The sequence below is a fragment of the Dendropsophus ebraccatus genome, chromosome 5, assembly GCF_027789765.1.
Source record: "Dendropsophus ebraccatus isolate aDenEbr1 chromosome 5, aDenEbr1.pat, whole genome shotgun sequence".
In the NCBI taxonomy this organism is placed as follows: Eukaryota; Metazoa; Chordata; class Amphibia; order Anura; family Hylidae; genus Dendropsophus; species Dendropsophus ebraccatus.
The window spans coordinates 124,849,364-124,868,746 of record NC_091458.1 but is presented as its reverse complement, the minus strand read 5'-3'; the positions used below and the strand labels follow the sequence as shown (position 1 = coordinate 124,868,746).

At 40.9% G+C, this 19,383-nt stretch overlaps 1 protein-coding gene across 1 annotated transcript in view; it reads left to right on the top strand.

Annotated features, from left to right (window-relative positions):
- Positions 1 to 19,383, top strand: part of LOC138792983 (S-adenosyl-L-methionine-dependent tRNA 4-demethylwyosine synthase TYW1-like) — a 131,970-nt gene that overhangs the window by 98,581 nt on the left and 14,006 nt on the right. Inside the window, exon 14 of the mRNA XM_069971180.1 lies at positions 16,710 to 16,820. Coding sequence (XP_069827281.1) covers positions 16,710 to 16,820 — 111 coding nt within the window. The remainder of the gene's footprint in view (positions 1 to 16,709; positions 16,821 to 19,383) is intronic.

Sequence of the window (19,383 nt, the reverse complement as noted above, 5' to 3'; positions counted from 1 at the left end):
AGAAGTCGTCCCAGGATCATGTAGGACATTAGGGAGAAGCTGCTGAGCCAGTGTGATAAATAACTCCCCTGGTATCTGACTGGCCATTTATGAAGGAACAGGAGTCTGAGTCTGTCCTGATAAAATTCAGGAGTCGGAGTCTGAGTTGGAGCTGCAGCTTACTGACTCCACAGCCTTGCTTGATAGCAGCCACTATATCTGTACTGGTGCAAGGCTATCCTAAAATGTGCAAAAAGCTTTAAAAATTTGTGTATAATGTGGAAGTAGTAAAAATGTTTTGTGCTAGCCTGCCCTCCACCTCTCCGAGATCTGCTAAAATCCTGTACATGTACCGTGTAGTCCAATTGCAGGACATAGTTGGTGAGATTAATTGCCTTAATTGTCTACTTACATAGAAACATAGAAGATTGTCGGCAGAAGATGATCACTGGGTCCATCTAGTCTGCTCTTTTAGTATTTCCCTACTTATTATCTTAGCATAGATATCTGTTTATCCCAAGCAGGTTTACATTCTATTATTGTAGATTTACCAGCTACATCTGCTGGAAGTTTGTTCCAAGCACCTACTACTCTTTAAGAAAAGTAATATTTTTTTTAATGTAGTTTTCTACAGCTGCCTGTAGAGTCACCGGCCTGTCCTTTAAAGAAGGGGAGGGTGGGCTAGGAAAGAGGATAGACGCATTACAGGGCAGGGCACATGAAACTGACTTGAAACTTCACAATGGGAACAAAGACTTATTTATTGAAAATGTGGCCATGGACATGAAACCGGTACTGTTAGTCCCATTTCACTAACCGGCTCTTTACCCATGTCAGCGCTTTATGTATAATCAGGTTTTATAAAATTTTTGAAGAGAATTGGAAATCTAAACAAACAACATACAAAGAAAGGTCCGTGAAAGACAAAGGTAGGACCAAAAATTTCACAATCTCACAATGTCTGCTACACAAAAATAAATGACAGGTGACAAGTGCCAACAGTAAGGCTTGATGACTGTATACAGCATAGTACCCTGGGGGGGAGGGGCTGGTAAATTGAGCAGTATAGTCTGTGCAGACACATAAGACCATGTCAGCACTTTAATACTTGTTTCCCAGGTGACAGAATCTTTTTGAAATGTACCTGCCGTGTGTGAAACCAAAGAATTAATGCAGACTTGCTAGGGTAATGTCTGACCCTTCCTAGACCCTTTTTATTGTTTAAATTTTTTGCTTTGGCAGCAATTAACCCCATTCCTCTGCTCACCATATCTGCAGTTCTCCTGCACTGGGTGTGTACAGGAAGTGATGTCATCTGCCCTCACATCTGGCCAAGTAAAGGCAGTAATATAGTAGTTTTGCTTGGTATAGTATATTTGCTTGGGTTAACCACCGCCTGACCAGAGCAGGGCTTACCAGCTGCAGCATTTCACCCATTTCACATTCTGATGTGTATATAGACTATAATTTAGATGCTGATGCCTAGCTGCAGCTGGGGAGTCCTGACGGTCGTGCAAGGGTTAACCCAAGCAGGAGGCGGCAGTTCTGGGAATCTAGGAGAGCTGAGATGAGGTTGTGCAGAGGCGCGTGCCATACCAGCAGGAGGAGGTTGTTGCAGGGCAAGCAGTGGTGGTAATAGCGGTCTGGGGGAGGAAAACAAGGCTGGGCAGGCTGCTGGCATTGTCTGTGGCTGAATGAAAAGGCTGCTGGAGAAAAAGTAGTGTTGACAGGTGCCAGATCAGCGGGAGGAGCTTACAGGGCGGGCAGCGATGATGATGGGTCTCTGGGGGAGGAGAGGCAAGGATAGGCAGGCTACCTGCAGTGTCCCCAGCCAAATGAAGACCTGCACATTTAAAGTCTTGTCCTGCTCTGTTTGCGCTCAGGAATGGCTGTCCTTTTTTACTTTTTTTTTTATTTTTTTTTTTAACGTCTCATTTTCTTAAGATAGGAGAAATCATGGGCTGGAGTTTTCACAGGAAGAGAGGCCCCTAGTTTAGCATTGATTTTAAACATAGAAAAGTTAACATAAATAAATAAGAGTATATTGGAAAACTGAAAAATTTGCAACAGAGCCCACATAAATGAACTCTCTAAGGGTCAGTTCACACGTACAGACTCGCAGCGTAAATCTCGATGCGAGTCTGTCAGGTCCTGGCAGTTCACTGTCACTACATACTCTGAACGACTGCTGCGTTTATGTGTTTCTGCCGCCCCCTTAACCCCTTCTGCTGCCGCCCGGCTCCCGCTCTGTATACATTACCTCTCCTCGCTGCACAGGGTCCCGGCGTACTGCTCTCCCGCCCGGCCAATCAGTGTGTTGCCCAGCCGCAGCCACTGATTGGCTGGGCGGGAGAGCAGGACAGCGGGACCCTGTGCATGAGGAGAGCGGGAGCCGGTCGGCAGCAGAAGTGGTTAAGGGGCCGGCAGAATTACATACACGCAGCAGTCGTTCAGACAGCTGCGAGTATGTAGTGACCGTGAACTGCCAGGACCTGACGAGATTTACGCTGCGAGTCTGTACGTGTAAACTGACTCTAAAAAGGTAATGTTCACACTAAGTTTCGAAAAATTATAAACAGACAAGAAAAAAAACGTAGTGGAAACATAGCAGGACATTCTGCATAAGCAGCCACCTTTCCACTGAAGTCAATGTATCAGGCTGATAATTTCGCAGATGTATGCAAGTCTCACTACATGGAGGAACCTGTCTTTATCAGAGATTTTTTTTCTACCCTTTTTAAGTAGGGCGGCACCAGCTTTTGAGGATGTAGTGCTTTATTTTGCTTTTGTCAAATCTGAAATGAATGATTGTTGGATAAGAATTAAACTGAAGAAAGCAGGATCAGAGTGGAGAATCGTAAGCTTTTTTTTTTGGTTACAATAAGCATTAGAAACTCATGATTACAAAGCTGGGTGGCGTTTTTGAAAAACCAATCTACAAATGCACAATCTGTTTTATGCTCACAGTGTTCCCAGTTACTAATTAGATCTCGGGATCCCCTGCTGCTCCCGTAATGGATATTTATGGTTTTATCTGGACGGGAGGATTGTGAATCGTATTGTCCAATAATCGCAAGAGCTTTATGGCAATGATAGTGAATCTCTACATAGCATGGGGTTTCTGTATTTATTTATACAGCAAAATTTAAACTGCAGTACTAATTTCCTCATGATGTTTTGTCACTATGGGAAAATATTAACCCAGACAATGCACAATATTTTTTTTTTTTAATTAGTTTTCGTACCATGTTTGTTCCAGGCTGTGCAGAGTAGATTAGATCCAAACCGTATCGCAGTAGATTTCATGTTGCAAGTTTTGCAGTAAAATCCTTTGCGATACTGCGATACTAATTACTATGGCACTTTATTCTTGCAGTCAAATGGCATTTAGCTGCAAGAATGTAGTAAAGCGTAGATATTTAGCTGCTGTGATGTAAAAAAAAATAGAAATCATGCTTACCTGTCCATTCTCCTGTGCAGTGCCCCCCAGATCCTCTATTCACTAATGGCCTGCTCAGCCAATCACTGCACTGTCCCTCCCCTTCTGTTGATTGGCTGAGTGGGCTGTCACTGAGTGGGGGACCACGACATGCAAGAATGAGGGCATCGGGGGAGAATGGACAGGTAACCATGGTCTCTATATTATTAACATCACAGTAGCTAAATATTCAAGTTTGACAAGGCTGTGGCACTATATTTTCGCAGTGGACTGAAAATCCGCTGTGAGGATGGAGGGTCGTAGGCTTTAAGTAATCAGAATTACAGCAGATTACACCATATGGTACTTGTGAACGTTCCCTAAATCAGACATATAGGGCATGCCAATGACAGAAGCCGAAAGGACAGAAATGGCTGCACATTGCGCCCATGGTTGACACAAAAGATTGTTCAGCTACATTTAAAACCCAATATTAGAAGTTAGTATATAATTCGATCAAACCATATTGCCTCATGTACCAAGTGCAGGTCTCTGATACATAGGAGTCCCTAACCAAACAACACTGTGCTGGTCAGCGGACACCAACCCCACAATGCGTGCGCAAGAAGGGAAGGGGGGCCATGGGCCCCCCCAAAGCCCACAGGCACCGCTGGCAGAGAAAAGGGCCACCAAGCAACACAAGCAACTTCTAAGTAGGCATCGTAGTGGAGGCAGCCATTACTAGTCAATGCTCTTTATGATCAGGCTATGTGGAGGAGATTGACAGGCAAAGAGGCTTTACCGTTACACTGTCGTTGGTATTAGTGTGGCCTTTCTGACTTGTCTACATTATCTGTAATGCCTTATGAGAAAATAGGGTCTAAAAATTGTATATACTGTAATAACATCACAAATTTCGGTAAATATAAACCTAAAAACGTGCTTGCGCGCCAGCTAGAATAGGTCTGCAAATAGCCTGCATATATTCTATTTACCAGTGTGGGCTTTCTATGGCAACTTTTTGAAACCAGTATGTTCACTTTCTCCAGTTAGAACAATACAGAGTGAAATGAGTGATCACATAATCAGAATAGAAACCAGAACCCTGCGCTCCATGCTGTGTCACATCTGGCATTGTCCAGGCTATTTCCATGGTAACCAGAAATGCTTTAATATATAACGCACGCTATCTTCTACTCTTTTTATCAAAGTGATTCCTCGGGAAAGAGGATCAACTTGCTGGGAGTTCATTTTCCCATCACAGTATTTTTTTGTGTGTGTGTGTTCTGGTTTAGTCTATTGAATTTTCCATCTAAGCTGTGTCCTTTTTAAGCTGATCAGCTGTGCAGCGTTGCAGGTATTTACAGTATATAAAGGTTTATTGGTTATAATTTTGTGATTAGTTGCTTTGAGAGCAGAGAAATTGTATGAAATTGTCCCTGAGCAGTCCAATTTAGTGAGCCAGGCTTGTATAATGTGATGTTGGTGTCTAAAGGGTACATGATAAAAAGACTCGGTGTTGCATATTGTCTACAAAAAAAGGGATTTTTTTGCTTTCTGATGTTTAGAAGCTGAATACTTCTCCTTTTTATATCTACATTTCTGGTCTCTGATATTAACACTGAATGGCAGAATTGAAGCAAAGGGTATATTAGCAAAGTAGAGCATATCTAGTGTTTGGTTATTTGGGCTCTATTTATGCAGCACCCCAATAACCAATCTCCTTTTGCTTTAATAAAAACATATTTAGATGAACATTTTTTTTTTTTTTTTTCAATTATATTTCCTACTCTGCTGTTGAATGGACTTTTTAATGTCCTTTCCTTCCCTCCCTCCCAGCAATAGGGGGGAACAAACAGGAACATTACAAGATCAAAACACATTACATGAAGGCAAATGGCAGACTGGTACACGTGGGAAGAAGACCCTGCCCGCGAGCACTTAGAATCACTTGTCTTACAGTTCATACTTGGTGTGTGATGAAAATGGTTTTATTTGCATGTTTACCCATAAACTTTTTCTCTGGAGATGCACTTGCATCATTAAAAGGGAAGCGCTGCCTGGTTCATACCAGGTACAGTGTTGCAGACACTGGTAGATAAGTGATAGGAGATAAAATGTAATCTATTTGCTGATGGCCATGTGTAGTGTTAGAAAATTGCATTTTATCCTTGAAAGCTAAAGTGCCATAAAAGGGATGCTGAGCCCCAGCATGCACGCCTCCCACTACCTCCCTGTCTGCATGCTGCTCAGCATCACTGTGCACTTCAGCTTCCTTGAAAAAAATAAAATATATTATAACTCTTCAAATGGGCATTAGCAAAGAGAAAGGGAGATAAAACACATGTTGCCTATTACCCTTCCTCTATGTTGCTGCAGTTCTGTACCTGGTACACAAAAATTTTTAAAAATTCACTTTATTGGCGGTCACTTTTTTTTTTTTTTTGCCTATTGGTACGGTTTCTCTCTGTCTGTCTCTTACAGCTGATGTGTAGTTTAATAGCCCATTGCAGTTTTATTACAATGTATGGAGGGGGGGCATCCTGTAGATTTAGGGTTTCTGCGAATGTTAAGGTGCTTATACACATTAGACCAGGGATAGAGAACTTTCAGCCCTCCAGTTGTTGCAAAGGGAGATTTATCAAACTGGTGTAAAGTGAAACTGGCTTATTCCTCACAGATTCTTTGGAAAATGAAAGATGGAATCTGGTTGCTAGGGGCAACTGAGCCAGTTTCACTTTACACCATGGTTGATAAATCTCCCCATGGAGTTTATTTTGTGTTAATAATGCATTGTTTGTTCTATTTTTCTGTGACTTGCGTTAATTGCAGCAATCGCGACATTATGCAACTTTTCTGAACCTACATGGCTCCATGTTATCTATGCACCAACAACATGGCAGAAAAGACATAAAACTGGTAAAGTCCAAAGTGTTAGTTCTTTTACACAAAACATAGTCCAATTTTATTCCAAAAACATAATCCTTGAATTTATTTGGCTTATTTTGAGTTTGTTTTCCATTTCACCCCTCTTCTGCTATTTCATACTGCCTTCATGTCACTTCTTTTATAAATTGTGCCAATATGTTAGCAGTGTCATGAGCTTTTGCTATCAATTTAATGCTTTGTATTATTGACAATGCAATCCTGAGCCTATTCACTACTCTCTAACGTAATACCTGCATATGACGCAAGTCTTTGATTTCTAGGTTTTGTAACTCTTTAATAAAAAGATAATTGAAAAGCAAAAGTAACTTCTAAGAATCTGGAGGCTGCCTCCCAACTACCATTAGTCACCTTACTAATCTGTTAAATTCCTTCAAAGTCTGCATACTTTCATAGGAGTTATACCAGGCTATTGTTGTTCACACTTTTTTATTTCTTTGTTCTGTAAGTGAAACAAAAAAAGATTAACTTTCAGAATTTCATTTTCTGCTTTTTTTTTATAGCAAATTCCACATTTCTATTTGGGAAGGAATGTGCTATTTAATCTAACATCTCTATTTTGTGCACTGTTACCCTTTTATATGTGTCCTGGCTGTGACAAATAAATCCAAACCCTCTCTCCATTGCATTTTAGTACACCGCCTTGTGCTCTCATAGCGATGAGAATGAAATACATGGGTCTTGTTCCTTCCCCAAGTGACCTGTGGGCATTAACGAATCGCATTTTGTACTTGTCCTTCAGTGTCCTTGTGTATACTATGTTATGTTTTTATTACTTTTCACTGTACAATTGCTGATTACCTGAGATGTATGAATCCAGCTGAAACGGAGCCGCTTCAGGTTTGATTAATGCTCCTGATTATCAATAGGGCATTCTGCCGCTGAAGTAAAGGTGAAATGAACCATTACAGTTTGCAACTCAAGCCTTTGTATGCAATGGAAATAATTTTTTTTATTTTTTTAGATAATTTGAAGAGAAATTACCCATCGTTTTATGTCTTTTTAATTCCCAGTTTTGTGTAATACCAGTTGTTGGTTGCTTTTTAGGCGTAGTTCATACAACGTAAAAATAAGGGCAAAATACGTCTGTATTTGCATAAATGGGGCCTAAAATATTGAACATGATCATTATTTCAGGCTGTATTTATCCAAATACGGCCATCTTTTGCCCTTATTTTTATGTTGTCAACTAGGCCTCAAAGTGCTTTTCTACCTTTTGAAACTACATTGAGTTATGTATTTCATAACTTTTTTTTTTTTTTTTTATAAACAGGCTATTGTAAAACAACAAATAAAGTTGGGTTTACATTTGCATTAGCATAATTTTTGTCTTTCTGTACCACCACAAGAGCAGAAGAACCAAAAGTGACACCAATGCCAAATCCATTCCACGATTGACTCCAACCTAGCTTTATAGTTTCCATCATGGCAACCATCAGTTTATTGGCAATTCTAATTGAATATGTGACTAAACCTAATAAAACCTAACAAAAGTATGAATAACATTGAAAAGAGGAATAAAATAAATTTTACATGGCAAGCGTTCAGTCTAATTTGGGGTTCTTCTTCGGGCATGGTATGAGGAAATATCTGAAATTTCACATATATTCGGTGCCTTTTTTTATGTCTAGTAGAATCTCAGTTTTTTTTTTCATTAGAAGAGCCCAAAGAGGAATCTTAAGTTGTTTTAGCACTAGAGATGAGTGAACCGGGTTCGAGTCGATCCGAACCCGAACGTTTGGTATTTGATTAGCTGGGGCTGCTGAACTTGGATAAGGCTCTAAGGTTGTCTGGAAAACATGGATACGGCCAATGACTATATCCATGTTTTCCACATAGCCTTAGGGCTTTATCCAACTTCAGCAGCCACCGCTAATCAAATGCCGAAAGTTCGGGTTCGGATCGACTCGAGCATGCTCGAGGTTCGCTCTATGTAGCACCTTCCACCACTTTGTGTTTTTATTTTTTTTTAGCCATTTAACCCCTTTAGGACACAGCCCCATTTTTCAAATCTGATCTGTCTTACTTTTATATTGTAGTAACTTGTAGTAAATTGTGGTGGTTTTTTTTTTTGTGACTCATTGTACTTTTAGTGGAAATTTTTTTTATATATTCAGCTATTATTATTCCCGAAAAACAAAAATTTTAAAAAATTTGCATGTCTGAAATTTAGGAATTCTCTACTAATAAATAAAAGTAATGTCCTATAAGTGAGTTACTTCTCATTTACAAAATGTCGACTTTATGTTGTAATCATTACGAAAGCGTTCCTTTATTTTTTAAGGATATTAGTGGACTTGGAAATTTTTATGAAACTTTGCTGGTTAACTTCTATCATCCATTTAAGTGGATTTAGGAGACCTGTATGCTAGTTAGTAACTGCCATAAGAAAATTAAAGGGGTAGTGCGGCGCTCAGAAATTATTCACAAAATAACACACATTACAAAGTTATACAACTTTGTAATGTATGTTATGTCTGTGAATCGCCCCGTTCCCCCTGTCCCCCCACCCGTGTACCCGGAAGTGTGGTGCATTATACATTACCTGATCCGTGTCGAGGACAGTTATGCACAGTTATGCTCAGCCAATCGCGGCTGATGACGCGGCCGCGTCATCAGCTGCTCAGCCGCGATTGGCTGAGCACAGTTATGCTCAGCCAATCGCAGCTGAGCATCGGATGACGCTGCAGAGGGCGGCCGGCATTCGGAACAGTCGGAGCTGTTCGCCGTCCGCCCGAAGAAGACGTCACTCGCTGAAGATAGAAGACTGGTGTCGGCACGTGACAGGTGAGTATAGCGCACCACACTTCCGGGTACACAGGTGGGGGTGGTGGGACACGGGGAAGGGGGCCATTCACAGACAAAACATACATTACAAAGTTGTATAACTTTGTAATGTGTGTTAGTCTGTGAATAATTTTTTACCACCGCACTACCCCTTTAAACCTCTCAAAGAGTTCACAGCAGGGTTTAGGAACATTTTTTAAGGAGATTTCTGGGCGGGGGAGGGGTGGCTGAAAAAAAAACATGCACTTACCTCCCCGGCTACAGTACTGATAGACCAGAAAGTGGCCAGGGCCTGAAGCGGATAAGTGGGAACCTGGGACGTGTCAGGCCCGCAGAGGCAAGACACAGCTACAGCCACTGACTGGCAGAGCAGGCCTAAAACCTCATCTCCCAAGTCCACTTTCTACACCTGGAAGCTGTCAGGGACCAGGGAACTCGAGCAGAGGACAGCGGACACCAGCGCTTGAGCCAGGGAGGTAAGTGCATGTTTTTTTTTCACCCACCCCCTGGCAATTTTGAAAGAAATGTCCCTGCTCAGAATTCTTTAGATGGTTCAGAGGAATTTAAAGAAAAATGTGGAATAAAATGTGGAATATAAAAATGTATTTTTTTTTGCAAAATTTCAATTGTAATATTTATTTTTCCATAACATAGTATGTATTATCAGAAACCTTCACATACAATAATTATTACTCCAGATCTGCAGATCTTGGAAATTTCCCATGTGTCACTAGTGTGCTCCTTTCTTTGCCAACAGGCCTCAGAAATTTCCAACTTTTGGATTTTGTGGTTGTTTTTATATTTGGTGTTTTTTTTTTTTTTTTATGGTATTGACACAAACTGACAGTCAGCGTTGGTTGCCTTTCCGCATCACTCAGTAGTGTCTGTTAGCAACTGTAGATTTAGTTCATCATCTTCAGTTTGATGCGTTAGACAATTATTTGTTAATTTTTTTTTGTTATTTATGACAAAAAAGGCGTATGTGTTTTACAGTGCACTGATAGAGACAAGCTCTGGTCTATTTACTATGTCACCGGCCTTTGCCTGCTCTAGGGGTTATGGTGCGTTTACACAGAAAGATTATCTGACAGATTATCTGCCAAAACCAGGAACAGACTATAAACAGAGATCAGGTCATAAAGGAAAGCCTGAGATTTCTCCTCTTTTCAAATCCACTCCTGGTTTTGGCTTCAAATCTTTGGCAGGTAATCTGTCAGATAATCTTTCTGTGTAAACGCACTATTACACCCTGTGATTGGCCTGAAAAGCCTGATCGCAGAGCCCCGATGGTAGCCATGGAAACTGGAAGCCTTAGGCTTTCTAGCTACGGAGGCCGGCGGGGGGAGGGAGGGAAGGCAGGACTCGAGAGGTCGTGCGCTCTGCCCCCTCCCCTCTCTCCCCTGCCGCTGTCACAAGATTATGACAGCGGCAGGGGACAGAGAAGAGGGGGCAGACATAGTGACATCAGCTTATGGGTTCATTACGATCTAGAGATGAGCGAACCTCGAGCATGCTCGAGTCCATCCGAACTTTTGGCATTTGATTAGCGGTTTCTGCTGAAGTTGGATAAAGCCCTAAGACTATGTGGAAAACATGGATATAGTCATTGGCTGTATCCATGTTTTCCAGACAACCTTAGAGCTTTATCCAACTTCAGCAGCCGCCACTAATCAAATGCCGATCGTTCGGGTTCGGACGGACTCGAACCCGGTTCACTCATCTCTATTATGATCCCATAAGCTGATGTCTTAAAACGACCGGAGCATTGAGGAATTAATGATCCCAGGTCATGAAAGGGTTAATCATAGCAGTTGCCCCATAACAATGGACCAATACTAGGATCAGCATTCCCAGAAATAAATGTAATTACTGGCGTGGCAGAAGGAGCTGTGTCAGGGATCTCTGGTGAGGAGTGGTTGAAGGCATTGATTCCAAACCCATAAGTTGACAGTGGCCAGTAGGATACAGGAATTAAAGGGAAACTCTAGGTAGAGGTTAAAAAAATGAAACTTCTGCAGAAGCATATAGCATTGCTTACCTATATATCCCAGTTTTGAAACTACCAAAAATCCATTTGTTGGTGTTTTTGTTATTTGTGTTTCTGTACCTTCTGGTTAAGCAGTTCCCAGAATGCAGTACTGGTTCCAGAATGCATTGCTTTCCCTCAGCTGTTCATCCCAGTCCTCCACCCTGCCCATTCCTCGCCCAAATCTGTTGCAGAACATCTAGGCTGTGTTCACACACTGCAGTTTCATTGTGTTTCTGAATTATTTGCAGTACTTTATCATTTCATTGTGGTCCCACCCACACAGCACACTGTATTCTCTACCTGTAATACCACACAGCACACTGTATTCTCTACCTGTAACACCACACAGCACACTGTATTCTCTACCTGTAACGCTGATATTGAAATAAAGTGAAGAACTTTTTGATTTTTTTTTTTCTTTTCCTTTCCATGCACATATTATGATTGAGCATTTTTTTTATCTTTGAAGTTGAGCCCCACAATAAGGATTTTATCCAATACTTACATGGAATATACTGTTTATGCCTCGTTTTTTCTCCAGGTGGGATTGGCAGTGCCGGCTCTGATCCCCTCTGCCGTTTAGCATCATTTAATTGTGTACTGCATCATTTTTGTGAATACGCTGCGGTACTGCAATGACACTCCAACATGTGTGAACACAGCCCTAATTTCAAACAATCAGTGAAATCCGTGCAGCAGCTGCTTCTGGTCAGTCAGAGATGGTGAATCACTCAGGGGATTGGGGGATCCAGCCCCTCCTCCTGTGACATCACACCCTGCCACCTGTCTGCATCATCAGCCTGTGCTCTGCAAACACACACAATGTGAGACAGAGGCATGGAAGATTTGTCTCCTAAGGTGGGAGAGCAGAGGGAGCAGGAGACAATGTGAGTTTGCACAGAGGCCATTTTTCTTCACTTCCTGGGTTTCACCAGTGTGGCAGAACTGCACAGATATGGTAATACATTATATACATTATTTTACACATTTTTATATACATTATATTACATATCTATATAACTTTTAATGTACTCTTAATAGAAAACAAGTTTTCCTTATGTGGAGTTCCCCTTTAAACTATAAGATCTTTCTCTGTTAGTTTGGGTTGATGTGTTGGTGTCCTATGTGTGCCAACGTTGAGCTCTCTTACTGCACCTTTCTATTCTCTTCCCCCCCCCCCCTGTTTCCTTGGTAGCACATGTCGACACCGATTACGTTTAATGTCTATGTTGATGGTTGGTCATATATTTGCTTACTTGTTTTGGGCTCATGTGTTACTGCCCATTAAGAATGATACCTGTTCCCTGTTTTATTGGTTGGTGTAAAACTTTTAATAAAAATATTTTGAACCGTAAGGGCCAGTTCACACGGAGCAAAAGTGGCGGAATTCCACCTGCCTCAGTGTGACACTATTTCGCTACGGGCTCTAGTGCCTCTGCTCCCGTCACTCTCCGCTGTCCCATAGAGAAACAGTGTAGTTTTGAGGCAGGCGGGATTAAATGGCGTAGAATTCTGCCACTTTTGCTCCATGCGAACTGACCCTAAATGTAAGTATTGGGAGCAACTGTCCTTAAAGTAAATGTACCAGCAGGTACATCGCTTCAAGATCTTTACATCCGGAATGCTGGTGCCACGGTCCCTTTTTTAACAGCAGCCCGGTTCCCACGCACGGAGGCGGTCTATTCCTGATCATCAGTCTGGCCTGAAGCACTACAATCAATGGAGCCGCGTCAGAGTCCCAGGTAAACCCTTCTGGTTACATTAGTAAATTGCATAAAACCAAAAACAAATCATACATTGATTTGTTTTTGCTAAAGGCTTTATGCAATGTACTGATGTAACTGGAAGTGTTTACCTGGGACTTGTACCACTATTTAAGGATTTGGTACTCTTGAGTCTGTTATGCTGTAGAAAGGCACTGTTTGATTTCGGTGCCGAAATGCGTGGCTACGTTTATTAAAACCTTTTCTTTGGTAACTGACCTGAGGTTCTAGGTGGTTTGTTGGAGACACCAACTACCCATGCACCACTTATGTGGTTTCCCACTCCACTCGTTCTACCATCTGCACCTTGCACATTAGTGGATTTCGTACGTTTTCTGTGGTCCTGACAAGAATCCATTTTCTTCAACAAAAAAAAAAGACCAAACACAGGAAGTCTCAGTCCTTTGCGTGCTCACAGACATGGAGCAGGTCAAATCCTCACTGTGCATGTGTACAGCTGCTGCGTGTCCACATTCAGTAGCAGAGAATCCTGAGGCTGCTCGCATTGTATGGTCAGCTCTCCTGTCACACAGCACCAGAACCTCTGTAACCACACAGTAACTTTATTCTGACTAAATTGATGCATAACAAAGAATGGCTGATGTGCCGTTACATTTGCAGATGCTCTGCTCTCTACATCATACCTCCGTAACAGCCTCAAAGGAGAAACAAGAGCATAAGCGGCAGTCATGTAAAATATAGTTTTATTTTGGAAGCCTCAAACGGAGATCAGTGCAGAACAGAAAGCAGAGGAGCTTCCCAGAGCGAAGGCTACTTTGCCTATACTACTTCCGGCATGTGAAAGTAGCATGTACCAAACTGCCTTGTCCCAGCCCTTCTACTAGAAACGAAAAGAGGGCATTTGGTGGGTTGAGCCTTTGCTTGCATAGAATATACATTTAACCATAGTCAGGCTTTTACTGGATTCAAGACCCACATTTAGGGGGCATTTATATGTTTCCCATAATTACTGTCCATGCACAGCCATCTCAGTACAGTACCACGGAGATGGAACGGTTTCGGAGCTTATGGCATGATAATGAATAATGATGTAGAGCGTTCCAAGGTCTGGTCTGTAGCACTTTGTCCATGTACGGACCGTATCTGCAGAACATAGATGAAAAATATAATCATATGATTGTTCTTGTAAACCCTGAGCATTTAGGAAATCTGAATGCTTTTTCATTAGGCATCACAGGTTTTCCAGCGTGTAAGCTAGTGAAAAGATTCCATAGCAGCTTGCAATAAGGCGTTCACTAGCTGCCCTAATATCCCACGTCAGAAACATTTCACTGCCTTCTGCCCACGTCTCCAGCATAGGGGGATTATTTATGAACAAGACTTCAGAAATCTGACCAGTGTCCTGTGGTAAAATGTGTGACTCATACGTGAACTGGCCATTGTGAATGTTCTAGTGCAGCTAAGTGCATTAGCAACGTTTGATTTGTCTTTTTTTTTTTTTTTTTTATCCATGGCTATTTGATATAGCCAGTATTTATAGAACTGGAATCTATGATCTTGTTTTTCTGATAAGAGAAGCAGAAAAGCACACCAGGGTTAGACTCCTGTACCACATGAACAGAAAGACAATGAAAGCCAAAGAATGTTCTAATCGGATTTGCTTTTGCAGTAGGTTTTTCCCATGTAGGAGTAAGGGGGATAAGCAGCATATGCATGTAGGTACAGTGCTGCGGCTGCCACCCAATCTATAAGTCTACTTTGTTTTATGTTCTGGTATAGATTTTTTACTGTGACCGTTACATTATTTTGGCTCAGTGTAGGAGCAGGAATTATAATGTCATTGATTTTGGCTAAAGGGAAGCTGTGCTGTTGGTTTCCAGCTATTTTCTGTGTGTTTCTTACACAATAATTAAAAGGCTGTTACCAGTAGGTCACACATTTTAAACTTTCACATCACATCAGTGCAGTTTGATTAACTTTATTCATACATGTGTCATTTGGTCAAGAGCCATTCCAGTAATACTATAAAGCTAGTGCAATACTAAAGACATTTTTTTTGTTTTTTAATGACCAAAAAAGGCTTATTGCTTTATAGGAATTAATCTTTTTCTAATAGTATATATTTACAGATACCATCATTGTAGAAAAGGATCTGGTGCTCTCGCAGTCACATCCAGTGTAAGGGTACGTTCACACTTACCGGATCCGCAGCTGATTTTCTGCTGCGGATCTGCAGCAGATCCACAGCAGATTTCATTTAAATAACTGAACATAGCATCAAATCTGCACCATCAAATCTGCTGCGGATCCTGTAGGTGTGAATGCACCCTAAAGCTACTTTTAACACGCTCAGTAGTTTTTTCAGGACCGTATATTATATGTACAATTGTCCGCAAAAATTTTTTTCTATGTATTTTGCGGATCAGCAAAGAAGGGGAAGGTGATGGTTAAAGCAATCTTCCCCCCTAAACTGCTTGCACCTGATAGCTGCTTTTAATCCAAAATCTGTTCTGGGTTCTGTTCGGCAAGTGATTCATTTATTGTCCTAAACAACTATTAATCTTGCAGCGCTGTGTCAAATTGGGGAGGCCTAGAGTGTCTGTGCCCTAGACCTGCACCGCCTCTCAATCTATCCTTGCCCTCCTCATCATTAGAAATGCCCTGGGCAAGATTTTTCCTATTCATCAATTGTCTGAACACTGCACATAGGCCTCTATAGAGACTGAAACAGAATAGATTTGTCTATTCAATAAGCACTTTACCCTTTTCAACCAGGGCTCTTTGGGCTCTGTGCTTAGAATCGGACTGCTCTTGTTCCACTGTAAAATGTTGTCAAACAACCTGTGGCTGAAAGTTGCACAAACTCATTCTTAAATCTGGAATAAGTTCAATGGGGTGTGTATTTTATGTGAATAGTGGAAATATGCAACAGTATAATTTTCTATAAGAATTTAATGTATTTTTGGTACCAATGATATGACTTGTGTGTTAAATATGAATTGAGTGCTTTGTCTGTGCTGTACAAGGTAACAGTTGTCTTTACACTGCTCACTCTGTGGTGAAATTGACTTCTTATTTATGTTCCTAATTTTTACTGCTTTTAAAAGCGTTAAAATTGCTCCATTATGATTTCTTTTAATGCTTTTATTTTTGTTTTTGGTCTATGGGGCTTTATGATCTGTACTTTCAATTGGTAGCTTGCTTACATATATGCGACTTTTTGATCACTTTTTTTATCAAAATTTTTTGTGGATGTGATGTGAACAAAAATTTATCAATTTTGTATCTTGTGCTTACACCATTTGCCATGCGACATCAGGAACAGGCTAACTCTGCGTGCAGTGATATAAAATGTGTTTATTTTTTTATTTATAGAATGGGAAAAGGGGGTGATTTCAACTTTTATGGCAAGGGTTTTTTTTTTTTTAAACTTTTTTCTTTTTTTACAGTAATTTGCAGTCCTTCTAGGGGACACCTATGAGCAATACAATGATTGCTCAAAGGGATCAATGCTGTACCTGTGTACTGCCCTGATCAATGTTTTCAAAGTTCGATTGCTTCACCATTGAGTGTCGCTGAGGCCCCGGCTCGTAACTTTCTGGGATCACATCCCACCCCGACCATATTGTGAGTGGACAATCCAGCCACTGGCGGCTTTTTAACTGCATTTAAATGCCAGTGTTATAATGGGTTAATGGGGTAATCTATCCTTTTAGTTTAAATTGTTAAATCATTTACATTGTTGCACTAGTATGCTTCATGTGTGTACTATATGTATAGATATTTTGATTCGTTTTTAAAATACTTTTTTTTTTTAACTTTATAGCAACAAAGGACAGTATACAGGTTAACCCTTGTGAAGGCGTGGAATGTGGATGAGCTGAAAGCTTATGCAGAGCTTGTGAAACTTGGAAATCCTGACTTCATAGAAGTTAAGGTAAGATGATATACTACTTTGCTTATCAAGGTTATATCTCCTATTCCTGGATTTGGTTCCTCTGCAGAAAATCTGGTTTATTTCTGCAATGTTTTAGTCCTAGCAACAAATGTAAAAACTTTTTATAAATATCACAAATATTAGGGATCAAATCTCCCTTATTTTACTTTACCTAACTATACAAACCCCTTCCTTGTGTCTTTAGTATTTTCATGTAACTAGAAAACACTGGTTTCTGCATCTGATGCACATTTCACACCTGAATCGATCTCATCATCTTCCTAGTTGTTTTATCCAATAGACCTATATGTTAAGGAGAAAACAAACAAACATTTGTTTTCAAGTGTGAAGACCCTCTCAGTATTAGCATTATAGAGAATCTGTCCGTTGTAATTCTTTTTCCAAACTGCCGACATTTTACCTACATTCTGGTGAATGGCGGGGGTCTCAGCAGTCTGACCCTCACCAATCACCTTAGCATCCCCTTTACCAGAGGTGAGGAACCTTTGTGCTTCCAGCTGATGCAAAACTACAATTCCCATCATGCCTGGACACTCGAAGCTTTAGCTGCAGTATGCCCTGTAGGAAGTGGAGTTTTCTATCCAGTCTGACAAGGTTTTCTCTGTTGCCAGGAAATATTCAAAGCGGTAGCAAATCAGACAGAGGTGGTAGAAGGGAGCATTTTTTTTTTCAGAATGGAAAGAAAACTCCACTTCCTGCAGGGCATGCAGCAGCTGATAAGTACCGGGAGACTTGAGATTTTTAAATAGAAGTATTTAACAAGTCCGTATAACTTTCTGACACCAGTTGATTTAAAAAAAAAAAATCTAAGAAGTGAATAAATGAATGGCGGAAACACTTGTTTTGTTTACCTTCAGAACTCAACCATATGGGCACCCAGTCTTGTATAAAGCCATTCTGCAACACACCACAGATCACACACAATGACATTGCCGTTTAGCTATTGGTGAATGTTGGAACCAAATAAACCCACTTACATTACTGCTAATAAGAAAAAAAAATGTGCTCGGTACTCAACCAGCCTTTCAGAACAGATTGTGGTTGAGTACAGCGGAACCACTGTGTGTGTGTGTGTGTTTTGATTTACGTTATTTTTTACATCTTAAACTGATCAGAAGCTAGAAGCAGAAATCAATAGTACAGGCATTTTTAAGAAACTTTGTAATTAGGTTTATTAGGCAAATATGCCATTATCTGCATTCAAAAATCCTTTCCCCAGGTCCCCCCTCCCTCCTCTCTCATATTCACTGCTCATTATCAGGAAATATCGACTCTTTTACATCAGTCGAGCCCTGTCTGTTCTATGGAGAGGGGAGAAGGGAGATTAGTTGCCAACAGAGAATAAAGGATTATACAGCAGGACCTGTGTGAAAACGGTATTCAGAGGTTAGAGAGGTCAGTGCTGACTGTCAGAGGAGATAGCCCAGTGATGTAGCTGTAAATTAACCCTTTGTTGTCTTGTTTTGGTGCCTTATCTCCCTCCACGCCTCCCCTCTCCAAAAGAGAACGATGAAAACAGGGGGAGAGCTTCAAACTGCTTTTTCATGATAAAAATGCATTTTTCGGCTAATTACCCAAGTTCCTGTACTATCGATTTATCAAAAAAATAAAAATAAATAACTAGAAAATGTACCTGGCGCTGCCTGGGTATAAAGTGTCAGTGTGTTAATTAGATTTATTCTAAGGTACCTAGGAGGCCAATCTATGTTCTTGTTTTTTGTTTAAGGGGAAATCGCCAGTAGCCCTATATGTCCCTATATACCTGACAGTTCTGCACTGTTTATGTAAATTGTAGCTTATGCACATTAGAAATACTAAAAATGTCAAACAATCATCCTGTATACCTGTAGTGTATAGTTGGGGGGGGGGGGGGCTGTATACCTGTAGTGTATAGTTGAGGGGGTCCTGTATACTTGTCGTGTGTGGTTGGGGGGGCTGTATACCTGTAGTGTATAATTGGGGGGGGGCTGTATATCTGTACTGTATAGTTTGGGAAGTACTGTATACCTGCAGTGTATAGCTGGTAGAGGTCCTGTATACCTGTACTGTATAGTTGGGGGTCCTGTATACCTGTAATATATAGTTGGTGAAGGTGCTGTATACCTGTAATGTATAGTTGATGGAGGTCTTCTATACCTGTAGTTTATAGTCTAAGGGTGCTGGATACCTGTAGTGTATAGTTGGTAGAGGTCTTGTATACCTGTAGTATATAGTTCAGGGGTCCTGTATACCTGTAGTGTATAGTTTGGTGGTCCTGTGTACCTGTAGTTTATAGTTGGTAGAGGTCTTGTATACCTGTAGTATAAAGTTGGTGGAGGTGCTGTATACCTGTAGTGTATAGTTGGTGGAGGTCCTGTATACCTGTAGTGTATAGTTTTGGGGTCCTGTATATCTGTAGTATATAGTTGATGGAGGTTCTGTATACCTGTAGTGTATAGTTTGGGGTCCTGTATACCTGTAGTGTATAGTTGGTGGATGTCCTGTATACTTATAGTGTATAGTTTTGGGGTCCTGTATACCTGTAGTATATAGTTGGTGGAGG